A 25621-nucleotide genomic window follows, 5' to 3' on the forward strand; every position below is an offset into this window, starting at 1 on the left:
GTGGTAATTTGTTATGCAGCAATAGAAAACTAAAAATATCACACACACACACACACACACACACACACACACACACAGCCACACCAAGGGGCCAAAGAACAAGACCAAACATATGCCCTGTTTATTTACACTTCTATTAATAAAGACAACAAAAGAAGGATAAGGTTTCAATATTTTATTCAAGTTTTATTTTAAGTGATGTTAATTACAGCATTTGAAGGGGAGGAACTAATTCCACACAAAATGGAAGACTAAAATGTACCCATTAAACTGCTAAAAAATAAACTGAGTGGCGAGAATACAACAGAAGTTCAATTTAGATTCTGAGTGTTGTCACCATGTGATTACAGTCACAGAGACTCTTCCCAGCTTGCAGCTGGAGCTCTTAGAAGCTATTTCATACTCTGGTGCAAGGGCAAAAAAAACACAACATGAGAAAAAACACAGTTAAGTCCTGAATTATTGGCTTCATCACATCCACCTTCTCCACCCCAAAATGGCACAAAAGAAACAGCTACCACGCCCTGCAGACTACTTTTGGTGTAAAAGAGGTGATGGATTGGGATGGAAAAAGTCCCTGCCTAAAAAAGTCCCTTTCAGATGAGTTTGTATACACCATCAAACAGCCTCTCCTCAATCAGGGTAGGAAACCAAGGTTCAATTCTCAGGAAGTCACAATTTCATTCATTTACTCAATACGAATTTACAAATTACAAAGTGCCTGCAAATTATCAACTTCCACTTGCAGCCATTTCTAGGTAAAAAAGAAACCTGACATCTCTAGAGGGGCCAGCAAGCTCCCCCTCAAGTCTACAGCTGAAAGGACCTTTTTTGAAATTGGGTTTCTTCTGTACCTCTGAAAGGGTAACACCCTAAAGCTGAATCATCTTTAACCTGGAAGTCTAACATGATATTTAGCGATACTTGCATCCCAGACATACAACATTAAAAGGTACACTAAATTCTGAAGGTAGCTATGCTGCAAAATAGTTTAAAATTAAACGATTGTACAGTATTCATTTATGCTTGAAACTCCAGTCCTAGACCAAGCTTGTGGCCACCAGCGTTGACATTCTTGCCATCCAGCAGAGCTGACAGTGTCAGTTTGATACCTGCAGGGGGAGAAGTCAGGGAGAGGAAAGGAGGAGAGAGGGAGGAAAGAAAAGAGAAGAAAGGTTAGCAAATGGAGGATCGCTGAAGCACACTGGTGACACCACACCCGATTCGGAACCTGCTGCAGCTGAGTGTGATCAGCAGGAGCAAAACCACACGGCCCTTCAATCCCTGTTACTCAGCACCACCCGACTCATGACTAGGTAGCCTAGGATGAGCGTGTACAACAATAATGATTATTCCACAGCTCACCCAAATCCACTTTCCTTCATCCTCTCATCATCCCCGCTACAAAATCTATAATCAGCGCCATGCAGAAAACTTCTTTAGCAAAAGCCCCTTGAAACCCCAACCATGAATCAGACTCCACGGTCTTACACTCCCAATCACAGCATGCACACAAATGCAAACACACACGCACACGACTAAATGCTATTTTCTCTAGAATAGCTTGATTCTGCCATCATGTAATCTTAGATTTCCAGGGTTCAAAGCCCCAGTTTGACCAAACTAACCCCAAGGTGGTATTATTTCCTGTAGCTGTAACATACTATGGACTGGCCTGGCTAACTGTGCAGAGGAAACGTACAAACCAGTTTTACAATGGGGATGACTTATAGGCTGGTTTTAAGAACCTGCTGGAAATAAGTATCAAGCATTAGGCACACACTGGGAAAAAGAATGGAAGAAAATAACCAAAAATGTAATACATGTTAGCCTTGGCCTTTTTTCTCCTACTTACTACTTCTCCTATTCGCCAACCGTTTTATAATGACTCTGCACTCCTTTACAAACAATCAACTATAAAACTTTATATACTCTCATTTACAATGTACTACACAGTCATTTTATAAGCAATAACATAAAGCAGCAAACCAGCACCACATCTTTTTTAATGGCACAAAATGTGCCATTGTGAACTAATTTCACACAACCAACACATACCTGGCTTTAGGGTCTGAGTATATCCTAACCCTATCAGGCTGGAATTGTTCACTTTAGCCTAGTCAAGGAAAAGATAAGAGAGTGAAAATGTTAAATACTTCACGCTTCTGTCTCCAAACTGAATAACAGCTTTTTAATCAACCAACTCTGGACTTCAGTATCAAATTCTCTTTTTTCATGACCACTTTGTTTATAGGATTCATTAAATTCAATATGAAATATATCAAATTTAGGAACTAGGTCTGAGAAGGGTAACGCAAAGAAACAACACAATTTTCAAGTAAAAGGAAGTTATTATTTACATTTGATTCCTTACAGTATGTGTGCCCAATTCCATTTATACATAGTAGGTCTGTATTTTTAAGTTATAACAGGTGAGGACACCTTTATTTATGGCCAGAGACATAAAAGACTTTCTTGTATTTGTTGGGATAAAGAAAAACAGACCAAATGTCAGATGGGGTTTTGAAGCGTTGTTTTAAATGGCAGAACATTGTTCGAATTTTTTCTTCATGAAAAAGAGAAGCAAAAATCAAAAAAATTTGGCACTGACAAGCCTGAATTTTTGGAGCAAAACAATAACCTAGCCAATCACTTAAATCTCAGCACTTAGTGAATGCTGATTAATAATTAATAAAGCAGTTGAGTCGATAATAATTTTGCCCTTATTCTTCTGCCTGAGTTGTAGGGAAATCTGGGCCTCTCCCTGACCCCTTTCTGGGGAAATAAGGAGAGGTCAGGAGCAGAGCAAGCTCAAGCTGTGAGAACACCGAGTTCTGGCAAAAGCTAGAGCTACCAGGGTGGGTGTTTTCCTGCTCACATGCTGTTTTTAGACCCAGCATCTCCTACAGGAGAAAACAGGAAGGTAGGCCTCCAGGCAGTCAGTGCTCCATCTAGATGTTCAATTTTGCCCATGCCCTCCAAATAATAAGGCCCCTTTTCCTTTGTTTTAAAGTGCCTAACATTAAGGAAGCCAAATTCAGTTCCTATTTCAGGAGACTTAAAATAGGCTGTCTGTAAATTACACAAGTCAGCCCAGAAACCATCCTGCAACATGAGATTTCCTCATTCCACCCCAAAAAGGATACAACTGGCAGTGCCCTGTGACAATAGAGATGAGCTCAACAAGATTTAATGCAAAAACTGTGCGGCAACGCAAGGGTCCATTAGCTATGCTACAGGGTCTGCAAAATAAGATGCCAACCACCCAATGCCGGGCCTGATTTCTTAATATGCAGTACAGGAGCTCAGCGAGAGAATGAAAACTGAGGGGGAAAGGAACATTTAAAACCTTCAGGCTCAAGGTAACCCCCTTTACAGTCTGCAGCATGGACCAGGGACTGGTTAGAGAAGGAGGCTCCATAGCAAGGCAGCCTGGGTCAAACACAAACCCCAGCACTTACCACCTGCCTACACTTGGGCAAGTTACTCAACCACTCTAAGCTTTCAGTTCCTCATTTGTGAAAACATGGATGGGATAATTGAAAAGGGCACCTATCTCAAATGGGTTGTATAAGAATTAAATACAGTAATCGACATATAATGGTCTCAATACAGTGCCTGGCAGCCATAGTAAATACTATTACTATGATCGTTTTACTCACTGTGAACCCTTTCACAGTGAGAAAATCTCTAGCCAAAGCATGGAACTCCATCAATCCAAAAGGATTCCAACCTAAGGGTCAGGGTAAGGTCTCAGAGATACATGATTCCACAGGTACCCACCGAGAAGCAGGCGTCAGGGTCGATCTGGTACTTGGCTGCTATTCCGAAGCGAGTGTTACTGTTTCCTGCTGTCCAGGCCAGATTAACAGCAGTCTCCAACTTCTTATTCACCTTCTGATAAATGGAGCCACCAAACTCTGTCCCATCATTTCTGCAAATAAGCACAGCACAGATGCCAAGCAGCCCAGGAAGGCGACCTGAGCTGGGCAGAGCTGACCAAGTCTAACAGAGGACAAGCATGTTGTAAATGGACTCAACTGATAACAAAACAGGCACCAAATTACGGCAAGCCTGATAGGAATGGCACAGACACCAGGGTCAGGAAGGTTCAGAGGAAGGGAAAGGCTATCTCAGCCATCACTGGGAACACCCAGAGGCAGCTCAGTCAACTACTCAGGCTGCATGGAACTTGAAGTTTGCTTCTACATTAATCTTTAAAATAAAAGCAGTAACTAGGGCACTGGGATTCTGGATTCTGAGTGATTTCTTTCTTCTGCTGCTAAGGTTATTACTTTTATAAATGCTCTATTATAAAAACGGAAAGAGAGAACAAAGCCAGAAATGGCAAGAAAGTCTGGGCCACTCATGTTCCTCAGAAGGCAGCTTATAACCCTTAGCACCAGCAGCTGCATCCACTGCTGAGGGTGCACAGCCAGAACTGACCCAGGCCCTAGGAGGAACAGCAATTACAAGAGAGCTTAACCTATTATTCAGGCTCGTTGGCCTATGCATACTATTGGCCCATGCTGCAACATCTATGGTCCTGGTGAGATTTGAAAAGGAGCAACTCGCTACATTACAAAATGTTTCTGTCTTTCAAAAATGGAATGAAACCCAGCAAGCCAAACTCCTTCCTGTCTTCCAAACACACCGTATTGACCGCAGCCTCTGGGAATATCCCCTTCCCCACCCTAACATTTTTAACATAAAAATACAACGTCAGGGGACTTCCCTGGTGGCGCAGTGGTTAAGAATCCACCTGCCAATGCAGGGGACACGGGTTTGAGCCCTGGTCCAGGAAGAACCCACATGCTGCGGAGCAACTAAGCCCGTGTGCCACAACTACTGAGCCTGCGCTCTAGAGCCCACGAGCCACAACTACTGAGCCCGTGTGCCACAACTACTGAAGCCCACGCGCCTAGAGCCCGTGCTCTGCAACAAGAGAAGCCACCGCAATGAGAAGCATGCGCACCGCAACAAAGAGTAGCCCCCCCTCACCGCAACTAGAGAAAGACGGCGTGCAGCAACGAAGATCCAATGCACCCAAAAATAAATAAATAAAATAAACAAATTAAAAAAAAAAAAATGTCAAAGTTCTGCCTCATCATTTTGGGTGTCTCCAGTGGAAATAGCACTGGAAACTATTAAGGCAGGTCCCATATGCTTTGGAATCCAGCAAAGAGCTTAGAACTCACTAACCCATGAATAAATTGTTGCTGTTTCATTGCAAACTCTGCTCTTCACTAATACACTCTCTCTAAAGTAGATGCTCATTAAATACATTCTAAATGCTTAAGTTTTCCCCTGAAATTCAGCCAGACAGACACTGTGCTTCCAGAAAGTACAGGAAGAGCATAGACACCACCTGATTCACAGAGAATCCTGACTTCTTCAGAAAGTCTGAGCATGCTACAAAACAGCAGCTTGTCAAAAATAATAGATTTTTGAGTGACTGTGGTATAACTCAAATGGGGAAATTTCCTTCGGCTTAAATGTGTTTAAACATTAGATTTTTCAATACATTCTAAAACCAGCAACACTGCCTTCCTGTACTGAACTCTTAAAACCATAAAGGAACTCGTAAAAAAAATCATCTAGGGCTTCCTGGTGGCGCAGTGGTTAAGAATCCACCTGCCAATGCAGGGGAGACGGGTTTGAGCCCTGGTCCAGGAAGATCCCACATGCCACGGAGCAACTAAGCCCGTGCACCACAACTACAGAGCCTGCGCTCTAGAGCCCGTGAGCCACAACTACCGGAGCCCACGTGCCACAACTACTGAAGCCCACGCACCTAGAGCCCGTGCTCCGCCACAAGAGAAGCCGCTGCAATGAGAAGCCCGCGCACCGCAATGAAGAGTAGCTCCCACTTGCCCCAACTAGAGAAAGCCCATGCACAGCAACGAAGACCCAACACAGCCAAAAATTAATAAATAAATACATTAATTAATTTTTTTAAAAAGTCATCTACATGAAGCACACAGAACATCTGTTACACACCTGGGCCTCTGCAAGACCAGGGCAACCCAGATTAGCTGTGTCAGCTGTTTCCATGACAGTTCCAAAAATAAACCATGTCCACTTATTAAAAATCTTGAAACTCAGGTAAGTAAAACAGCTAAAAGTCACTGCTCTTCCTGGAACTGGTGCAAGTTCCCAATTCCAAACCAAGGAAGCACTTTCCATGTCAGCCAAAATTCTCAATTAAAAAACACTTCTATGCATGTGATATTTTTCCTATGGCTTTTTTGCATGTTACCTTTTTTAAATTTACATCTTTTTTGACCTTTTTCAGTATACATTTCTATGAATTTTAATACAAAGACTCGTGTGGCCAGGATACAGAACAGTCCCACTACCAAACTCCCCTGTGCCACCCCTTCAAAGTGACACCCTCCCTGTTCCCCTCCTCCAACCACTGGGCTGTCCATCTCCATAGTTTTCTTGTGATTTTTTTAGTTTTAAAAGACTCAAATTTTATTAATTTATTATATTAATGTATTATATTAATTTATTAATTATAAAAATTCCTCAAAAATTTTTATTATAGAAATGTTACTAGTTTAGACCCAAATACCATTTACTTGTCTCTAAATTTTAAAAGTCACTTCTTTAGTGACCTCTAGTGGAAAGAGAGAAATTTGGTAAATTTGTACCCAGCTTGCACCATGCATTAGTTCTTCATGTCTACAGAGATTTCATGGATGAAATTTGTCTCCCTTAAATCTAAATCAGCACTCTGCTTCAACCCTCAAGTTTGATTACAAAGGGCTCTCTCTAACCTACCCTGTAATTTCCTCTTCCCTTCATGATACTGTCCAGTTAATAAACTTTTAAATGTTCTGCCATGCAGAGAAGACACTCAGTATTTAACTGAGATAATCAACTCCTAATTTGGCTCCCATGCCTACATTTCATTAAAGCACAGCAAGCTGGTCCTCAGGCAGTATACAGAGAAAGAGAGCTACACCTCCCCACCCCCATTTCGTTAACTAAAATGAAAGGCCCTCCAATGTCCATAAAGCTGCAGGGAAGGGACACTCCTGTGGACTGACATCATGCCCTTGCCGTAAGTGATCAGCCATTCTGTGTGTACCAGGGACAACATTTACTGTTCACAGAATAGGAAGAACCTACATCACTTCAGGAAACGGGTAGGTGGGAAACAAGAACAATACTAGCAGGCCATTTGGCTCATCTGATTCCAACAAACTCACTTCCCAGTGATTAAAAATTGAGCTTAGAAAAAAATTATGGTAAACAATCCCCCGACTGCACACACTCACATACACTTACACATTAGTGTGAAGCTGGAACTCGTCGGTCTTGTAGCCAACTGCAAAGTTGCTCTGGGTCACTCGAGACTTCGCGGTCTCAAAATTCATCTGGTAGCCAGCCAGCCAGCCCTCGTAACCCAGCACCAGAGCACCCCGGATGGAAGGCCCGGCAATGTCGAAATCCACGTCACAGCCCAGGTTGATATGTTCCCGCTTGTACCCGGTCTTGATTTTAGCATTTTTTTTCCTGGAGGAAAAGAAATTGTATTAAAATCAGAAGCTAACTCATCTTGCGACAAGCATGCCAAGAAACACAAATTTAAAAAAATAATAATCCCCGTTTGAATAGGGGGGTAGGAAGGCAAAGTCAGGGCCCCAGATCTCCCTTAAGTAACTTCTGTGCCACAATGGGCAGAACACAACCTCTCTTCAACTGGAATCCAGAATAATGAAGAAACACCACCATAATGAAGTGAGAACACAGGCAAGAAAAGCTGGAAAAAGAAGCGCTAAGTAATTTTTACTATCCTCTCCCTGTGCTTAATGGAGTGGCCTACACAGGCATTCATTACGCAGAGCACCACCATGTAATTATGAAACAGATGCATCTTTGCTATTTTCCAAGTCTGTGGAAAAGATACATCTGTCATGAAGGCAGCTATCTAAACAGCAGCTTTTAATGAGATCGTCATCTTCTTACTTTGTGGCTCACTTAGTAAAGAAACATATACTAAATCCCTTCTAAGTAAATACAACAGTTAGACAGCTTTTAATTCAGTATCCATGAGATCCCAATGAGTATATATTTCAGAGAACTGGATAGTGAGGTAGAACCTGGGGCCCTGCAGTCACAGGGGGCCAGGAGGCCCTGGTGGACTGGACAAGATCCCAGGTCTAGTCTGCCGATCCCAGATTTGCGTATACGGCCAGATAGCGCCTCCCTTGACTATTACTCAAGACCCAGCATTTCTCAGGAAAGGCAGGTGAGTCATGTCACCTGCAAATATATTATCACAATGCCTTTTACCAAAAGTCAGCATTAGAGACAAGATCACATCTATCAAATAAAATTTAGACTATTTTCACCTGATTGTTTCTGTCATTCAACTGCAAAATGGACATCTTCCACAGCAAGAAACATTCTCAGCAGAGACCACAGGAGAAACCAGATATGCTTCAAGGTTCAAGGACCACATAGCCCTGGCCAGCCCAGCTTCATTCACACTGAGATTAAAGCTTCATCCCCAGCACCCAAATTGGCGGCCCTAAATACCATTCCCTCCTAAAAGGAACCAGCACTCCTCAGAAAATTGCAGATTACAGGTTGGGGCAGGAAAGGTGCAAGACGAGCTTGAAGCATCTATCAAAGCTATCAAAGACTTTGAGGTTGGAGCAAAAGGACTTGAAAGCTAAGATGAAGAGGCTCCCACAGGGACTTCCCTGGTGGTCCAGCGGTTAAGACTCCATGCTCCCAATGCAGGGGGCCCAGGTTCGATCCCTGTTCAGGGAACTAGATCCCACATGCCACAACTAAGAGCCTGCATGCCGCAACTAAAAGATCCCGCATGCCGCAACTAAGACCCAGCACAGCCAAATAAATAAATATGTAAATATATTTTTAAAATAAACAGGCTCCCAAGGGCTTCAGATATGAGACAATATAAGCATCAAGAATAATATCAGCAGCGACTGAAGCATATCAAATGTTTAAATCTATGAACTCATAATGACACTCAAGACACACACACATTGGTCATCTTTAGGGACTAGAGAATCAATTTGTTATTTTGAAAAGAGTAAATAAAAAAGAAATCAAACATGTATCCCACCTTTCCTATACTAACTATATCTCAAGATAAACAAAGATTTGATAAGTTTCTCTTTATAGAAATATTCCAGCTAAAAATGAAGAAAGAAAGATAAAGGTGGAATTATCACCAATTTGTAACCCCTTATGAGTAGATCATGAATGGCACTAACATACAAAGAGAAAACCAGGCCTTCTGTGCGCATCCCTATGGAAGCAGATTTCAGCACCCTCCAAAATGGAATCTAAATGTGATGAAGCCTCTAGACTTAGCAATTAACAGGAAATGTGGGGGACAGGGGAACAAGTTAAACAACACCACAGAATGCAAACAGCAAAATTTACTCTATATATAATTCGAGAAGACAAATGATCTAGTTTTAACAAATAAATTGCAAGGGGAAAAAAAACAGAAGAAGAACCTAAAAACTAAGATTTAGGAGCCATATGAACCAATTTTTACAATTTTGCATGGACAATTTTTGATTCTTTAAAAAATTTTCATGAAATCATGTAAATTTGAAGAGACTAGGCTTGACAATATTAAGAAATTATGATTAGTTTTCACAATGTAATGATACTGTGGTTATGCTTTTTTTTAAAAGGAAACTTATTTAAAGATACATATGAAAATATATACAGATGAAAGTATGTGGTATCTGTTATTTACTTCAAAATAATCTGAGGGTGGGAAGGGTTGATTATGGATGTATAAATAAAACATGATTGGCCATGGGTTGATAATTATTAAAGCTGGGTGATGAGAACATGATGAAGGTATAATATACTTTTCTGCATTCGTTCGCATGTTTGAAATTTTCCATAATAAAAAATTTAAAGATTAAACACTCCAAGTTCCAATGAGTCGGAATTTCAGAGGTCATAGGTGAAAATAAAGTTAACACCCTTCCCTAGTGACAATGAAACTTACAACTTCTGTTCAAGTTGCTTCTGTGCATTTTTGCAAGCTTTGAAGGAAAGGAGTGACAAACTAACGCTCAATAAGAAAAACTTAAAATAAACCTATTTTGGTCTGCCGGCTCTTTAGAGGAAGAAACCTGGGTTATGACCAAGTATCCAGTTGGCACCAAGCAGGGTAGGATGATTGATGAAAAAAACAGCTGCTCAGAGGCTGACATTTAGAAAGAAGGGGAAATGAAGACATGTAAAAATCAGGCATCTTTTAACCACTGGGTAAAATGCTGCTGCTGACACAAAATGTGACACCTGTATCAGGGCCTCTGACCAGTGGTATGCACAAGCCACACTGGACAGTTACACAGTGCCTCCACACACCACCCCACTGGATTCTGGCCAGAGGCACCAGGTCCCCAGTGAACGGGCACTGGTGGTGCAGTGACTAGGTTTCTCTCCAGGCTTGGCTCTAAGGCAGCATTCTATGCCTTTGGAGCTTTTCCTCTTTCAAATATTATTGGGATTTTTTAAAGCTATTTAAATAATGGTGCTAATTTGACAGCACCTGAGAGAGGTATACTCTTAATCTGTGGTTAACAAGCTGGCTTTATCTGTGGTAGGCACTCAGTGTGGGTGCCAGTCCCCTGATGAGGTCTGTCTGCAGCTTCATCCAAATGTGGTATATGCTTAGCTCCTTAAAGGAAGCCAGGACACCTTCCCAGGCTGTACCCCTCAGACACTTTGGAAAGCCAGCTTTCATTTCCAATCTCCATCGAGTCATCAAAACTTTCCTCAAATACCCAGTAGCAATGAGTACATCTTGTGCCCACAGTCTTAGTTTCTAAACTCCATTCTTCAATAAAAGGAACAAAGGCTCCTCAGAGAAATAGCTGATAGCAGGACTAGGGAAGAACAAGTACACTTTCTGAAGAAGTGCTCCCAAAAAATGACAGGGGCTTGTCAAAAGCACACAGGATGTCAACTTGAGGGCTCCCAATGGCCATATCTGGGACATATGAGTAACAAAATATAGTAATGGATTACAATCCATAGAATAAAATAAATGTCCAAGAATCCATACTGATACAGATAACTGATCAAATAAATAAAAGGTGGAGAAGGAAGAGCTCTTCCTTTCAGTAAAATCCCAATTAATAAATGTAGAAGGAATGATGGGAATAGAAATTCACCATTTGGGGGACTTCCCTGGTGGCGCAGAGGTTAACAATCCGCCTGCCAAGGCAGCAGACACGGGTTCAAGCCCTGGTCCAGGAAGATCCCACATGCCACAGAGCAACTAAGCCCGTGCACCACAACTACTGAGCCTGCGCTCTAGAGCCCGTGAGCCACAACTACGGAGCCCGTGTGCCACAACTACTGAAGCCCACGTCCTGCAACTACTGAAGCCCGTGCACCTAGAGCCCGTGCTCCGCAACGAGAAGCCACCTCAATAAGCCCCCCGACTCGTCGCAACTAGAAAAAGCCTGCGTGCAGCAACGAAGACCCAACATGGCCAAAAATAAATAACATATAAAAAAATAAATTAAAAAGAAAAAAAGAAAGAAAGTCACCATTTGCCAAACATAATTGTTGCAGGCAAGAATCACCAATGGATGCTAATATTTGTGAGTCAAAGTATAAAAATTAGAATATTTGCATGGTCTCAAAGCATCTCCCCACAAGATACTTGTTAATTATAAAGAGAAAAATAGTACCTTTACAGAGAAATCCGGCAAACGCCACTTTAATCAAGTGACCTAAGTAACGTCACCAGTAATGAGGCACATTGATATATACCCCCTAATGTCATGTACCAAGATGGACAGAACACAACATCCTATCTACAGCTATCAAAAATAAATAACCTGAGTTTAACCATGAGAAAACATCAGACAAATCCAAATCAAAGGATTCTACAAAAAAATTGGCCAATCATCTTTGAAAGTGTCAGAGTCATGAAAAATAAAGACTTAAAGATGGTTGAGATGGTAAATTTTATGTGTATTCTACCACAAATTTTATTTTTGGCCGCACCACACAGCATGCAGGATCTTCCCCCACCAGGGATTGAACCTGTGCCTCCTGCACTGGGAGTGTGGAGTTTTAACCACTGGACTGACTGCCAGGGAAGTCCCCACAATTTTTAAAAACTAAAAAAACTAAGAAATGAAATTCAATACATGCCCTTGGCCTTGTCATCAGTGTGCAAAACAACCTTCCCAGGCCTAGGAGACCCACTGCTCTGAGTGGAAAAAAACAACAGTGTGTTCTAGAAGAGACTGACTCCCTCTAGCCACTTTGAAAAGCACCAGGAGCTGAGGCAGATCAACATGCCCTCTTGCCTCCTGATGTGCCCAATAACCAGCAAGCCTAATCTGTCTGTGGCCGGAGGGCCTAAAGCAGGAAAGTGCAGTCTCAGGAGCCACCTTGCAATTAAGCCCACACACTCTCAGTGTCCCTAAGTAGGAAGCTGGGGAAAAGGCCCTCCAGCATGAAAAATGGGGCTGGCAACAGTGACCAACAGCCCTTGCTTCCAAACACTGCCTGCTGCCCTAGAGCCTTGGCCACTTACATTACCAGCAGCCTCAGTCACATGGAATGGAGCATTACTGGACCAGAAATCCTGCAGCCTCCACAGCTGAGGCCAGGAAAACAATAACAAACAGCACAGAATGAATCTTAAATCTTACTATAAAACACCACTAAAGGTCCTTATGGAGAAAACAGATGATATTCTTACCCAGTGTTTGGTGAGAAGGATGAATCAAAGGTCAGCTTCAGGCCATGTGCAAGCTGAACAGAAAAGAAATTCACCAACAGGTTTAGTCACAAGACAGGTGGCCAATGTCACTTAATAAAACTGTGTCTTTTCACAGGTGACCATTACCTGATCTTCCACAGTAATCTCCGTGCCTAGTGTGTTGTCAGTGTTCCATTTCTCCGTAAACGTCAGACCATATTCGGTCCATCTGTACTTGGTTTCCAGACTGCCCGTCACTTTGGTGGTCTCGGTGTTGGCTGAACCTGAGCTTGTAAATTCCTTTAAAGAAGACAGTCACAGCCTGCATGCCAGCACTTCATTCTGCGTTGCTCCACCCCTAAATGGACTGTACTTTCCTTTATGCAAGAGGTGAGACCCTGAATGCGTGCGTGCAAAAGCTCATTCTATAGTTCAGTTAGATATCTGAAGTACAGATGGGGTCTGCTAATTAAAGGACTCTTTCAGGGAATTCTTTATCAGGAGAAAGCTTCCTTCCTCCCCTGTAACTCTTTAGTCTAGACAGGAAGGCAATTCTCCTTCTGTCCTACCTCCAGGCTCATACAGAGAAAAAGCTTGAGCTAAAGCTGACATTGTAGTAATTCTACCCAAAACTTCTTCCTTCCAACAATTCACAATCTAAAAGGGATTACTAAGATTTGGGGGTTTTTTTCAATAATTATGTGGTGTGGAACACAGATCAATTTTGAAATAAGAAACATGAGGAAAAATAAAACTGAGGTCTGCCCCATATTCCTATGAGTATTAACAGCTGCTGAATTGGGGACTTAGTCACATGGTTCCCCTGGACCACCCATGCCACAGAGGATGCAATGAATGTGACAACCACAAGCTGCCACAATCAGAAAAGTCCCTTTGTTTGCCACCCAGACGGAAGTTATTTGTTATTTATTGATCTACAATAAATACCCATGCTCCATATAGGCAGACAACTTACCAGTCCATTCTCAGATTTTGTTTTCAAATCAAGTTTTATTAAGCCAAACCCTAAAGAAAGAACATGGTAACTGTTAATACGTTAAATAACTAACTCAAGAGCAGCATCTCTGCCTCCCTTAGGTTGTTGAAAAATGAGATGAGTGCAGAGGGCACCGGTCTCCACTGCTGCCTGCCTCTCTGTGTGTGGAGCCCGGCTGCCATGGAACAGTGGCAGGCAGAACAGACACAGGCCCCACCTGCACTCCCAGTGGAGTCTGAGAAAAGGGTGCATGACAGCGTGAGCACATGCCTAAGGACGAGCTCCAAATTTAGAAGCCGCATTCCACTGCAGCAGCATCCACAGACCTGCTCCCGCCTAGGAGAGGAAACAAGAATGTCCACTTGTCTGCAGCAATTCACAAGCCTACCCGTACTGGGTGCACAACCAAAACTGCTTCACTAGCCATAGAAGGCTTATCTTTTTTCCCTGACATGAAGTTTCTGAGAGCTGACTGACCCAAGTCTCTCAAACTGTAAGGGGTGAAATACCAAACATGCCAACCCAGTTTCTGAGCTGAAAGGCCACTCCATGCAACACTCACCATAGCCCTTGGTAAAGACATCCCTGGCAGATTTGCCAAGATCAGCATACGTGGGAGGCACAGCCATCTTCTGCTATAATAAAAGAACCACCAGAATAAACACATTGGTAATTATGGATATTAGTTTTCCACCAATAAAAATCATCAGCACTGAGTTCCAGGTACCTTATTCCCCCAGGTGTGGACAAAGAAGCCTGTGCTATCTCCTGCTTCTTTCTGTGGGCAGAGCTTGAAACACCCAGTAAGTTTTTATTGACAGCAGACCAGCCTGACTTTGGACCTCTTCTCCTAGGCATCCCCAGAACTGAGCACAGGCCCAGAATACGGTAGGAGTCAGTCAATATTTGCTAAATGAATTCATTGGCAAAGACACAGTCCCATAAGCCAGCTACTTTACTGAACTGCAGAACTCTTGCCAATAAAACATATCTTCTTACAAAATATCGACTGCTAGGGCATTAAATACACTGAAGAGAAATCAGAGCTTTTCATGGCAACGTATTTTCTATACAGTTCTGATTTCATTCATTCAACAAATATTTATGGAGTACCTACTATGTGTCAGAATGGACCCAACTTTTCACAAAACTTTTGCATTCTACAGGAACCCACTTTTAGAGTATCATATTCCTCATAGAGAAAACAGTAAAACCTACCTACCTAACTAGGCAATTCTTCACATGGAAGGAAATGCAACCACATCCCCTCCAAATTTAATTCAAATAAACATCTATTGAGCTTCAATGTGACTTTATTTTTAAAACCAACTATCAAAGTACTACTTGGGATTGATGCACATCACTGAGTCAGTCAACAAGCATTTATTAAACACCTCGCTGTTCAAGGAAGGCAAGAACTTCAAATAGTCCTTGCCCTAAGGACCACACTGCGCTGCTGGGAGGCTCTGCACTGACACATTATGTACACAGAATTAAAACCCTAATCCGGACGGCACACACTCTGTGCTGCACCCAGGAGGAGAGGGGAATGCGAGAAAGCACCATCTTCTGCATCTTCTCCATCTCCAAAATTGTTAGCCTCAATTAGCCAGAAATTCAATTAACCCGAGGATGGTTCCATCCATTTTAAATACAGTATACCTAAATTACCAAACTGCATACACCTCACCTAAAGTCACATATAAATGTAGTCACACAAATTAACACCCACAGGGCATATTCCTGGTTAAATGGGAACCCAATGAAAAGTGGTGCAAGTGATCTCAGGGGAACGATATCACAATTGGAAGTTGCATCCTGACCAAAGCCTCAACTTCAAAGACATTGTGGGGAGCCCAAAAAACCAATGAGTATAATGTTAAAAAACTATAAACTTCCACAATTTTAAATTATAAAACTGTGGTCCTGGTCCTATTTTACTTTTTTCAGAGGTTTTGCTAATTCTGTCCCAGCTCCCTTTTGTGTCAGAGCAGAGAGGAGCAGCCCAGTAAGCTGTTTACGCGATCCTATTTTTGTTGCTGTTGTTATTGTATTTCTCACACATGATCAGGCTGGAACCATGGGCAACTCAGTCCCCATTAGGATCAGGGCATAAAGAACACGGTGGAAGAACCATTTCAGGCTGCTCCCACTGGCTCTTTCAAGGCTCTCTCCCCTCTCCCCTTCCACCCCAAATGAACCCCATAGGCACACCCACCCCAGGGACAAACCAGGAAACCATCCACCAGGTCCTCCAGAAATACCCCCTGCCTTAGGCACACGCCCCAGCCACAGATGGGCCCGGGCCCTTCCCAGGAGAAGCAATGAAACAACCCTGGACTGAAGGCTGAGGTAACAGAGCCCCAAGGAAACGTGCAAAACATCTCAGCAAAGGGCCCAGGACATTCTCCACACACACACCAATTGCTAACAGTTATCAGTGGACAGAACACCCCTCTTCAGTGCTGTCCCCTTCCCAGCTGGGCCACAAACTCAGCCCCAGCCGGGTGACAGGGAGAGCAGTCCAGTGGCAATATCTCCGGGTCAGCTAAGACCTCCTGTACCTCAGAGGTCAGGGCCTTCCCGAGTACCCTCCCCTGGCTCCAGGACCCGCCTCACCAGGCACACGTGGCTTTCACGTCTGGACTGGTCCATCCCTCAGGAAAAAGTCAGAACGCTCATCATTTAATGCTCCCCAAACGCCCCTGCTTATCCCTAATCCCCAAAACTGAAAAGCAAAGCCACCTGTCAAAACACACTCCACCCACAGCAAAAATCACCCTAAAGTGGCCACTGAGGAGATTACCATGCAAGGACAAGAGAGGTGGGATGGCAGAGGGAGCTCACATAAGGCCAGGCTCTCCTTGCATCCCCAGCGCAGCGGCTGGCAGGGAAGATGCACAGGAGCCACGAGCTGAGTGGAGCCAAACCCACTCCTGGCCCTGGGGTAACACCCACCAAGGGGGGCAAGACGCTGACTCCCCTTCACCAAAGGCTGTGTGGCTGTAGCTTCCCCTTTTGCTTTTCATGGAGTCTTCCTCTTTCCCCACCTCTCGTCTCCTGCTGCACTTATCTGACAGGACTGAAGCAGCTCTGCCTCTCTGAGAAGCTCAGCTTTCCTACAACTGCAAACAGCACCCAGCACAGTTCTCAGTACCTGCTTCAAAAACAATTTTAATGTAAACACAATGATTGCCATCCATGCTTTCTCAGGCCAGGACTAGATGGGGAGAGAATTCAGCATTCTGCTTTCTCACTTAACACCCTGCCTGCACTGACCTGGAGACTGAACCCTGGTCCTGGCCCCTTCCGCCACCTCGATCAGCTCCAAATCACTCCCCATCTGTCTCTGCAGCATCCAGCCCATGTGTCTTCAGAAAAGGGAAGCCTCATACGCTGTTGGTGAGAATGTAAACTGGTATAGCCACTACGGAAAACAGTATTCTTCAAAAAATTAAGACTAGAACTATCATATGAGCCAGCAATTCCACTTCTGGGTATTTATCTAAAGAATATGAAAACACTAATTCGCAAAGACATGTGAACTCCTATGCTCGTCACAGCATTATTTACAATAGCCAAAAAATGGAAACAACCTAAGAGACCACCAACGAATGAATGGATAATGAATGGATAATGGATAATACTGGATAATGCGCACACACACACACACACACACACACTGGAATACTACTCAGCCATTAAAAAAAAAAAAAAAGATGAAATCTGGCCATTTGTGACAACATGGATGGACCTTGAGGGTATTATGCTAAATGAAATAAATCAGACGGAGAAGACAAATTCCCTGTGATTTCACTCATACATGGAATATAAAAAAACAAAATAAATGAACAAACCAAAACAAACACATAGATACAGAGAACAGAGTAGTGGTTACCAGAAAGGAAAAGGAGGGGAGGGGGTGGGAATGGGTAAAGGGATTGATATAGTGATGGATGGAAACTAAATTTTTGGTGGTGAGCACACTGTAGTGTACACAGAAGTAAAAATATAAGGTTGTATACATGAAACACAATGTTATAAACCAATTTACCTCAATAAAAAAGGAAAAGAAAAAGAAGAAGAAACTCAGCTTCTAGAGGCTGAGCATGAAGCAGGGTATTCTGACAGCACTGTCTGTTTAATAAGTAAATGTGCAGTGAGCATCAAAGTATTTTTACAGTAGAAAAAAAAAGGAAACTTAGTATCCGACAATAGGCACTAAGTAAATGACAATGTAACCAGTAGGCAGGAGCTCCCTCAACAGGGAAACTGCGGCACCACCAGGGATGGGGGGGAGACGCACAACTAGCATGCCCCACCGCCACAATGGCCTAAGGAGAGCTGAACTCAAGCTGAGGAGACCAACCAAGCGCCTTCAGAAGAGAGTACTGCCACTTCTGACATCAGAACCAAGCACGGACTTTATTAAAAGGGCCTCAGAGAGCCACATTAGAAAGACTGACACATCTGTGTTTGGGCAGCTCACTCAACCAATGGATTCGCAAAAATGTAAATGACAATATCTACTGTTGGCGTGGAAAATGATCACTCCCATTCTCCCCAAGTAGGAATACTACGTACAGTACAGCCCCTGAGGAGCCCATTGGTGGGCAGTGCCTAAGTGGACACACAGTAACTCTAGCGGCAATTCTACTGCTAGGAACACACTCACAGTGGCACCCAAGGCACCCAAAGATATATACAGGAGGATGCTCACTGCAGGGTTATTTTTAACACAAAACCCAGAAGCAACCTAAATGTCCACCAATAGGGAAACAAATGAATAAAAATTAAGGTGCTTGCAAACTAAGGAATACCATGTGGTAATCAAAAAGAATGAGGTGGATTTCTACGTGGTGGCATAGAAAGCTACCTATGATAATAGTTCAATGAAAAAGAGCAAGCCACAGAAAATGAATAATTCCATGTGATTGGAGGAAAACCTTTTTACATATGCATCTTTATATGTTCCACATTTGTGAATGGATGCAAAAGCATGTGAAAGGGAAGGACATGAGTTAACCTGTAAACTGTGGCTGCCTTGGAGCTGCTTCTAGAAAGGAAAGGGGGTTTAGGAAAGCAGTGAAGTTAAAATAGGATTTTCATTTTTGATTTTACTTAATCACTTAAGTTGTTTGTGTACTTGATAATTTTTTTTTAAACTAAGGACAGAAAATTTAAAAACCTAACGAATGTGTTCAAAATTAAGCCACGCTGCATTCATGATGCCACAAGTCACATTCCAAAAGGCTACTGCAGCAGAGGTGCCAGAAGGGAAAACCATCAACGTGTCTATACTGGTTCCAAGAACAGATTCAAATCACACCGAGGTGGCAGGGTTAACAGGTAAGGCCTGTGGGGGGCACATTCTACCCTCAGGTGACCATTGATGGCTTTGGCCACCCTGCCCAGAAGGTAGGAGTAGGGCAGAGCTCCCTAACTCAGTGTGCATGAGAGTCGCCTGAGGCACTTTTTCAAAAGCCTCCTTCCTCCCTCTGTCTCTCACTGCCTATCGCACAGGCAGGGCAGCCCTCAGATGCCACTGGGAAGAGTGGGCTGGCTCCCCACACCAAGCACCCCCCAGAACCCCCACTTTGAAGCATGTTCTTTTCTCTGCAGAAGCTCCCTCAGAAGGATCCAGGCAGGGGAGCCTTGGGGCTCTCAGAAAGCCAACAACCATTGCAATGGCTGATACAGAGAGCAGGGTGGCCATGGGTCCAAACGGCTCAGTCAGGAACAGTTGAGAGGAAAAGTTTTCTGAACACAGGGAACACCCAGTGGGTCAACAGACAACATTTTTAATGGCAAGGGTATAACTGGGCTAGGACCTAAACACCAAGAGCCACCCTGCCATGGCATTTCTCCACCCATCCAAGTACCCAGGTAGCAGGGCACAATGACGAATGGAAGGGGCTATGAGCCTGGCAGAGGTTCTAGCTGTGTGACTTTGGACAAGCCACTTATACTCCTAGGGTCTCATTTTGCTCATCTATAAAATGGGGCTGTCGCGTGCCCGCAACCCCGCCCCGCCCGGTCCGGGCTGCAAGCGCCCGCCGGCCGTTTCCGCTCTCGGCGCAGGCGCGGCAGCTCGGCCGGAGAGCGGCGGGGGTCGGGCGAGGAGTGGACGCCGCTGGCCAGGATGGTGCTGGAGAGCGTGGCCCGCATCGTGAAGGTGCAGCTCCCCGCGTATCTTAAGCGGCTCCCAGTCCCCGAGAGCATTATCGGGTTCGCCCGGCTCACAGTTTCAGAATGGCTTCGGTTATTGCCTTTCCTTGGTGTACTTGCACTACTTGGCTACCTTGCGGTTCGTCCATTTCTCCCGAAGAAAAAGCAACAGAAGGATAGCTTGATTAATCTTAAAATACAAAAGGAAAATCCCAAAGTGGTGAATGAGATAAACATTGAAGATTTGTGTCTTACTAAAGCAGCTTATTGTAGATGTTGGCGTTCTAAGACGTTTCCTGCCTGTGATGGTTCACATAATAAACACAATGAATTGACAGGAGATAATGTGGGTCCACTAATACTGAAGAAGAAGGAAGTATAATAGTAATGCATTAGAATGGAATTCAATTGTGTGCTGTAAAAACTTATAACAATATTTTTCCATTCTTTGTTTATAGAAGATCTTTCAAATGGTGGTCTTAATTATTGCTACTGGTTGAATAATTATTTCTGCCAATTTATTTTCTTGTTACGCTACTGTTTATATTTGATACTTTGTATATTCAGTCATTTATATAAAAATTAAATTGTGCAACCCTTTAAAAAAAAAAAAAAATGGGGCTAACAATAGTGCCTTTCTACCACTGTTGCTGCAAGGATTAAGTAAGGAAAATAGATAGAGCATGCAGAAATGTCTGACACACAGTGAGTACTCAATAAGTGGTAGTGTAACCACAATCCATTAATCTGGATATTCTTTGTTTGCCCCTCCAGATCCACCTTCCTCCTCCATCCTGCTCCATGCCCCAAGAGCTGATCATTATGGACTATTTTCAGTGGGCTATGGGTTGGGCTCAGCAAATAGGGGGCACCAGCAGAAGATGGGAGAGTGCAATTGGGGTATTCATCCCCCAGGCCTCCCTCCCTGTTGGTCGTCAGGTGGGCAGTGACTTTCCTCTACCCAACGCCACAGCTCCTGCCAAAGGACCCCCTCCTTGTTCTAAAGGACCCAGGGGCCCACACCCCTTGTCAGGTCCCCCACACTCTGCCCATACCTTTGCAAATGATCCCTTCATCACGCTTTCTTTAATTAACCCATGGGAGTATACATCTGACTCCTGCAAGGACCCCAACCAACACAGCAGTCATCGCCTTCACCATCACCATCTCGGGTTCCCCTTAGGAAGGGAGAATTGTAGGAAAGCCTTTGGCTCTGCTATTTCTAACACCATTCTAGGCAGTCTGTCAGGGCAGATCTGGGCCAGCCTATAAGAGGGGCATCAGACCAGCCAGGGATTAGAGCAAAAGCAACTACTCCTAACTCTGGAGAACAGGAAAAGCAACTTCCCCAGCAGGAGGCCAGAGCTGCTCCGAAAGCCAATATGTGAGGCCAACACCATCAGGAGCCTCCCTACACCCTTACCCCACACTTGCTCACCAGAAGTGGCAGCCCAGGAGAATGGCCCTGGTTGGATCTCCAGGATGCTGGCAAAGCCAATGCCCGGGCTCAATAAGTGGTAGTGTAACCACAGTCCATTATTCTGGATATTCTTTGTTTGCCCCTCCAGATCCACTCCAGACTCTGGTAGGTCTGTCCTCTCAGTGCATCTGTCTCCCACCCCCTTCCGTGAATGTCTCACACAGGGCAGCTGGGCTTTCCAGGTATTGCTTCTATTTTAAAACACCCTGGGAGGTGGGCCACCACCGGCACAGCCTTCCACAAGCCTCAAGAGAATGCAGCTGACTTGGGGACACCCTGCCTGCCCACCCACCCATCAAGAGGAGAAGACCTGGGCTGGCAGGCAGCATGCCAAGGTCTGGATCCCAGGTGCACCTAGGGCTCCTGCTCGCTGCCTGGCTTGACCCAGTGGAGATAAAATAGACAGTGCTTGGGCAGGTAGACTCGGGAGTGCAGCAGACCTGAGTTCCAATCCTACTCCACCACTCTCTTGTTATGAGATCTTGGGCAAGTCACAACCCATCGGCCCCTCATTTTTCTTCAGTTCCAGTACAGGAAAAGAGTCCCTGACTCAGCATCATTCTGAGGACTGAATGAGATTGCTAGTACAAAGCACTTAGTACAGTGGCTGGTACCCAGTAAATATGTAACAAACACAGATAGAACTTATTACAGATTTTCATTTTATATATTTCTTATCATAATTATAGCTGCTGTGCAGGTTGCTGAAAGGTCACCCTGAACCACAGGGTCCAGAGTTCTCCCCAACCATAATGAGGTATTGTTTAGCTGAATATTGTCCAGCCAGGTCCTGGAAGAATGCCTCCTACCTCATCCCACGGAAAACTGACCCTTCTCCTGATAAACACCCTGTGCCACTGTCCTCGCAACAAACAGGGTAACTCCACTGACTGCTGTCCACTGACAGCTAGACCACACCCAGCCATGCACATGCTCCCTCTGATCAGTGTAAAAGAGTAACAGTTCCGCTCTGAATAGCAAATTCTACCTTTCAAAAGGCACTCAAATCTATTAGCTCCTCACAGTGGCCCCTTGAAGTGGCAACTGCAGTGTGAAAGCATCAGCACTGGAGCTAGCCAGTCCAGGCCCTGAATCCCAACCCCGTTCCTGCTGAGCTGTGTGACCTTGGGATGGTTACCTCACCACTCTGTGCTCAAGTCTCCTGACCCGTGAAATGGAAACAACAGTACCTCTCTCCCAGGGCTTGGAGGACAGTGGATTCAACGTCATAATACGTATGTCAACCAGCCAGGAGAGTGCTGGGCAGGCCCTCAATAAAGAATGACTGTAATAATGACGATCACACTTATAGTGGAGAAACTGAGGAACGAGGAGGTAACTTGGCCTGTAACTAGACCCTATGGCTCATGTCAGAGCTGTGTTATATGAGCTCAATCTGCTCTCCAGGACTCTTTCCAGCAGAGTTCTGGGTAAAGGGCGAAGATTCTCACTTACCCTCACCTCTCTGAGAGCAGGCAGTGAAATGGAGGATTGTGCCCAGGCCCAGCTGATCACCTGATCACCTTTCCTCAGTGGCAACCAGAGGGGAGCCCCTGAGCACCCTGAGGGGCTGCCTGCAGGCTTGGGCTGACTCTCAGCCATACATGCCTCTCTCTTACCAAAGACGTCACACCTTGAGAAATCCCATCAAGGGCAAAGTGGACTTTGGGAGCACCTTACCGGTAAAGGTGGCGGTGAATGTTCCCCATGACCACCAGCTTGGAGGTGGTTGTCCACGTGTGCCTACTGTCCAGTGGGGCCAGAGGCCCAAAGGCAAATCCTCACTATATTGTCCCCCTGAGCCCCTCTGTTTGTCTACAAACAGCCCCTGCCTATAGAATAGCAGAAATAAACTAATTGACTGAGAGCAGCCCCCCATACCCAGGGTCAAGCACTTTATTCAGGACAACTCCAGTAGAAGCCATTGACCCCCTCACCATCAGAGAGGGAAGAGGCACCAGGCCCAAGGGCTTTAGGAGAATCCCCTTCACCAGTGTCACCCCCAGCCCCGCAAGCCCAGAAACACCAGTTCAACAAGTTTCCCAAAGGACTTGGAAAGTCACAGAATGAGGATAACATGTTCAAAGCAATTATTTCAAATTAGGAAACAGTTCTGCCTCTCACTGCTCTAGGGCTGTACACACCGCTGTAGCCCTTTAGTTATTTGTGACTCTCTGCTAGGCAAGGCGATTTTCTGAAAGTGAATGAGATGTGTGTCCCTCAAAAAGGATGTCCAAGATCAAGGGACTATGGTCTGGGCCTGCAGCCACTACATATACCCATTCAATAATCCCACAAATACTTAATGAGCACCTACTATAAGCCACATGCTGGAATGGTGAAAACTATCTTTCTGTCAGCAAGAGTCCATTCACCCCCACAGACCCTTCTCAAGTACCTAGTATTGCCAGGTGGCACCACCCCACGCACTGAAAACAAAGTTGTATAAGGCTTAAGCCTGACCCTGTAGGAACTCAGTCCAGAGCTGGGGTGGAAAGAAGGCACACCCAGGGCAGTCTGCCCTGCCCTTGCCTACAGCACATTAGGCAAAGGAGGTGTTCATTTCCCTGTCTCCTCTGGAGAGGGGAGGCTGGTCCAGGGGCTGGGGGCCTCAGGTGGAACAGGCCTAGGCTTAGCCCAGGTCTGAACCCACATTCAACTTTCTGCTCCAGCCTGACCCTGTCTGTCTGTAATCTTAAAGGTTTTTTAAATTACCCTGAAAGTTAATGCCTGGCACACAAATGCTTAATAATAATGTTTAAAATAACAGAGGCCACCTTTATTGAACCCTTTCCAGAGCACCACGTGGAGCAAAATAGTCTGCAGGGGATGGGCTAGATCCTCCCCTAAAAGCCTCAAGGGTAATTGTCAAGGTTTCTGCCCAGACCTTCTCCCTACCAGGCACTGTTCTGAATGTTTGACGTTAATCAACTCATTTTCTTCCCAAAAACCCAATGAAGGAGAGGTGTGATTGCTCCCATTCTACAGATGAAAAAACAGAGGCTTAGTATCTTCCCGGCTGTGTGACCTTGGACAAATCACTAATGCTGCGTGCCTCAAATCCAAAGGGCTCAGAAGCAGTTTCGTGAAGGCACCGCTGCATTTGGTGAATGAATGAGCGACCGAATCAGGCAGGAATCCCTCCTAAGGCCAAGAAGGCCACATCACTACCCGCGGGACCTCTTTTTCCAAGGCCTAACCTTCTGCCCAGCCCCCAGCTCCGGCCCTGGTCCCTGCGGCCTAAGTCGACTGTCAGCCTCCCATTTCGCCCGGAAGGTGCTGGCAGGCGCAGACAGTGCCGGGAGCCAGCTTCTTCGGGCGTGGACCCGACAGGGCGTGAAGGGCCGGGGCCGCGGGACCACGGTCGTCACATGAGCTCATCCCCTAGGCGACAGCGTGGTCTGCACAGGTCCGTGAGCCCAGCCCCGCGAGCTTAGGTGGCGGGCGGGTCCCTGCCCGACCCGCACTGGCGCGATCGAGGGCCAGAGATCGCCTCCAAGGAAGGTCACCTAGACCTGCGGCGGGCCGGGCCTCCACGCGGCGGCCCGTGCCCTTCCGCCCGAAGGTCCCCGCGGGCTTTGGTCCCCAGCCGCAGGCGCCTCCGGATGTCCGGCCACCCGCTCCCTCGCCCGGGCCTGCTCGCCGCCCGCCCGCCCCGCGCGGCCTGCTCTGCCAGCCGCTGACCCGCCAGGCCCTGGCGGGCCGCTCCCGCTCCCTGCCCCGGCCCGGCTCTGGGCCCCTCGCCCTCACCCGCTCCCCATCCCATCTCCTCCCCCAACTCCCCAGGGGCCGGCCCGCGACTCGGGGCGCAGTCAGGGGCCTGACCCCTCTCCGCTGCGCCTACCTCAGAAGCGGTGGCAGTGGGCTCCGCAGCGGCTACGGCGGGGGCTGCAGCGTGAGCAACAGAGCAAGCGGCGGGGCCGAGGGCGGGGCGGCACGGACGGCGGCGGCGCAGACCCGCCCCGACCCAAGGAGCCCGGCCCCGCGAGCTCCGCCCCCTGGGCCCTCCCGGGACACCGCCCGGGCCCGGACCGGGTTCGCTTGCAGCGCGTGAGGTGCGCGCGGACCTTTCGGGGCCCTTCGGTACCCGCGGCAGACGCGTGTGCCGACGGGCGAGTGCGGACACGCGTGATTGCCTGCGTGCGCCCGGGCACTGGGCGGCGTGGGGCTGACGTGTGCAGAGCTGTGTGCGTGCGTAGGGACAGGCGTGCCGCCGCCCGCGCCGGCCGACCTTGCT

General features: G+C 45.8%; 2 protein-coding genes across 6 annotated transcripts; one reads left to right on the top strand and one right to left on the bottom strand.

Annotated features, from left to right (window-relative positions):
• Positions 1-165: 165 nt before the first annotated feature.
• Positions 166-25470, bottom strand: VDAC1 (voltage dependent anion channel 1). Of its 5 annotated transcripts, XM_061189600.1 has the most exons (10): positions 25229-25437; positions 17016-17132; positions 14299-14371; positions 13716-13765; positions 12887-13039; positions 12740-12792; positions 7297-7524; positions 3784-3934; positions 2059-2116; positions 166-1112 (listed from the first exon to the last, which is right to left on the bottom strand). In XM_061189600.1, the coding sequence occupies exons 3-10, from the start codon at positions 14363-14365 to the stop codon at positions 1021-1023; spliced, it is 852 nt and encodes a 283-aa protein (XP_061045583.1). In that variant the 5' UTR covers positions 14366-14371; positions 17016-17132; positions 25229-25437; the 3' UTR covers positions 166-1020. The 5 variants fall into 5 exon arrangements, with proteins under 5 accessions (XP_061045583.1, XP_061045585.1, XP_061045584.1 ...); XM_061189602.1 differs by lacking the exons at positions 17016-17132; positions 25229-25437 and adding an exon at positions 25452-25470 and having other exon boundaries at positions 14299-14368; XM_061189601.1 differs by lacking the exon at positions 17016-17132 and having other exon boundaries at positions 14299-14368.
• On the top strand, positions 19759-20492 carry LOC133089951 (CDGSH iron-sulfur domain-containing protein 2). The gene has a single exon (XM_061188171.1). It carries the CDS (start codon positions 19879-19881, stop codon positions 20284-20286), a length of 408 nt encoding a protein of 135 aa, XP_061044154.1. The 5' UTR covers positions 19759-19878; the 3' UTR covers positions 20287-20492.
• Positions 25471-25621: the final 151 nt, after the last annotated feature.

Source organism: Eubalaena glacialis, chromosome 4 (genome assembly GCF_028564815.1).
Source record: "Eubalaena glacialis isolate mEubGla1 chromosome 4, mEubGla1.1.hap2.+ XY, whole genome shotgun sequence".
Taxonomy (NCBI): Eukaryota; Metazoa; Chordata; class Mammalia; order Artiodactyla; family Balaenidae; genus Eubalaena; species Eubalaena glacialis.

Bases quoted from the DNA above. Each gene is read 5' to 3' on its own strand.
- VDAC1 (XM_061189602.1), bottom strand. From the start codon at position 14,365: ATGGCTGTGCCTCCCACGTATGCTGATCTTGGCAAATCTGCCAGGGAT. The intron at 7,525-12,739 runs GTAAGAATATCA...CTTTTCCTCCAG, and splicing joins TCCTTCTCACCAAACACTGG to GAAAAAAAATGCTAAAATCA. The intron at 1,113-2,058 runs GTATGTGTTGGT...CTCCCCCTGCAG, and splicing joins TACTCAGACCCTAAAGCCAG to GTATCAAACTGACACTGTCA.
- LOC133089951 (XM_061188171.1), top strand. From the start codon at position 19,879: ATGGTGCTGGAGAGCGTGGCCCGCATCGTGAAGGTGCAGCTCCCCGCG.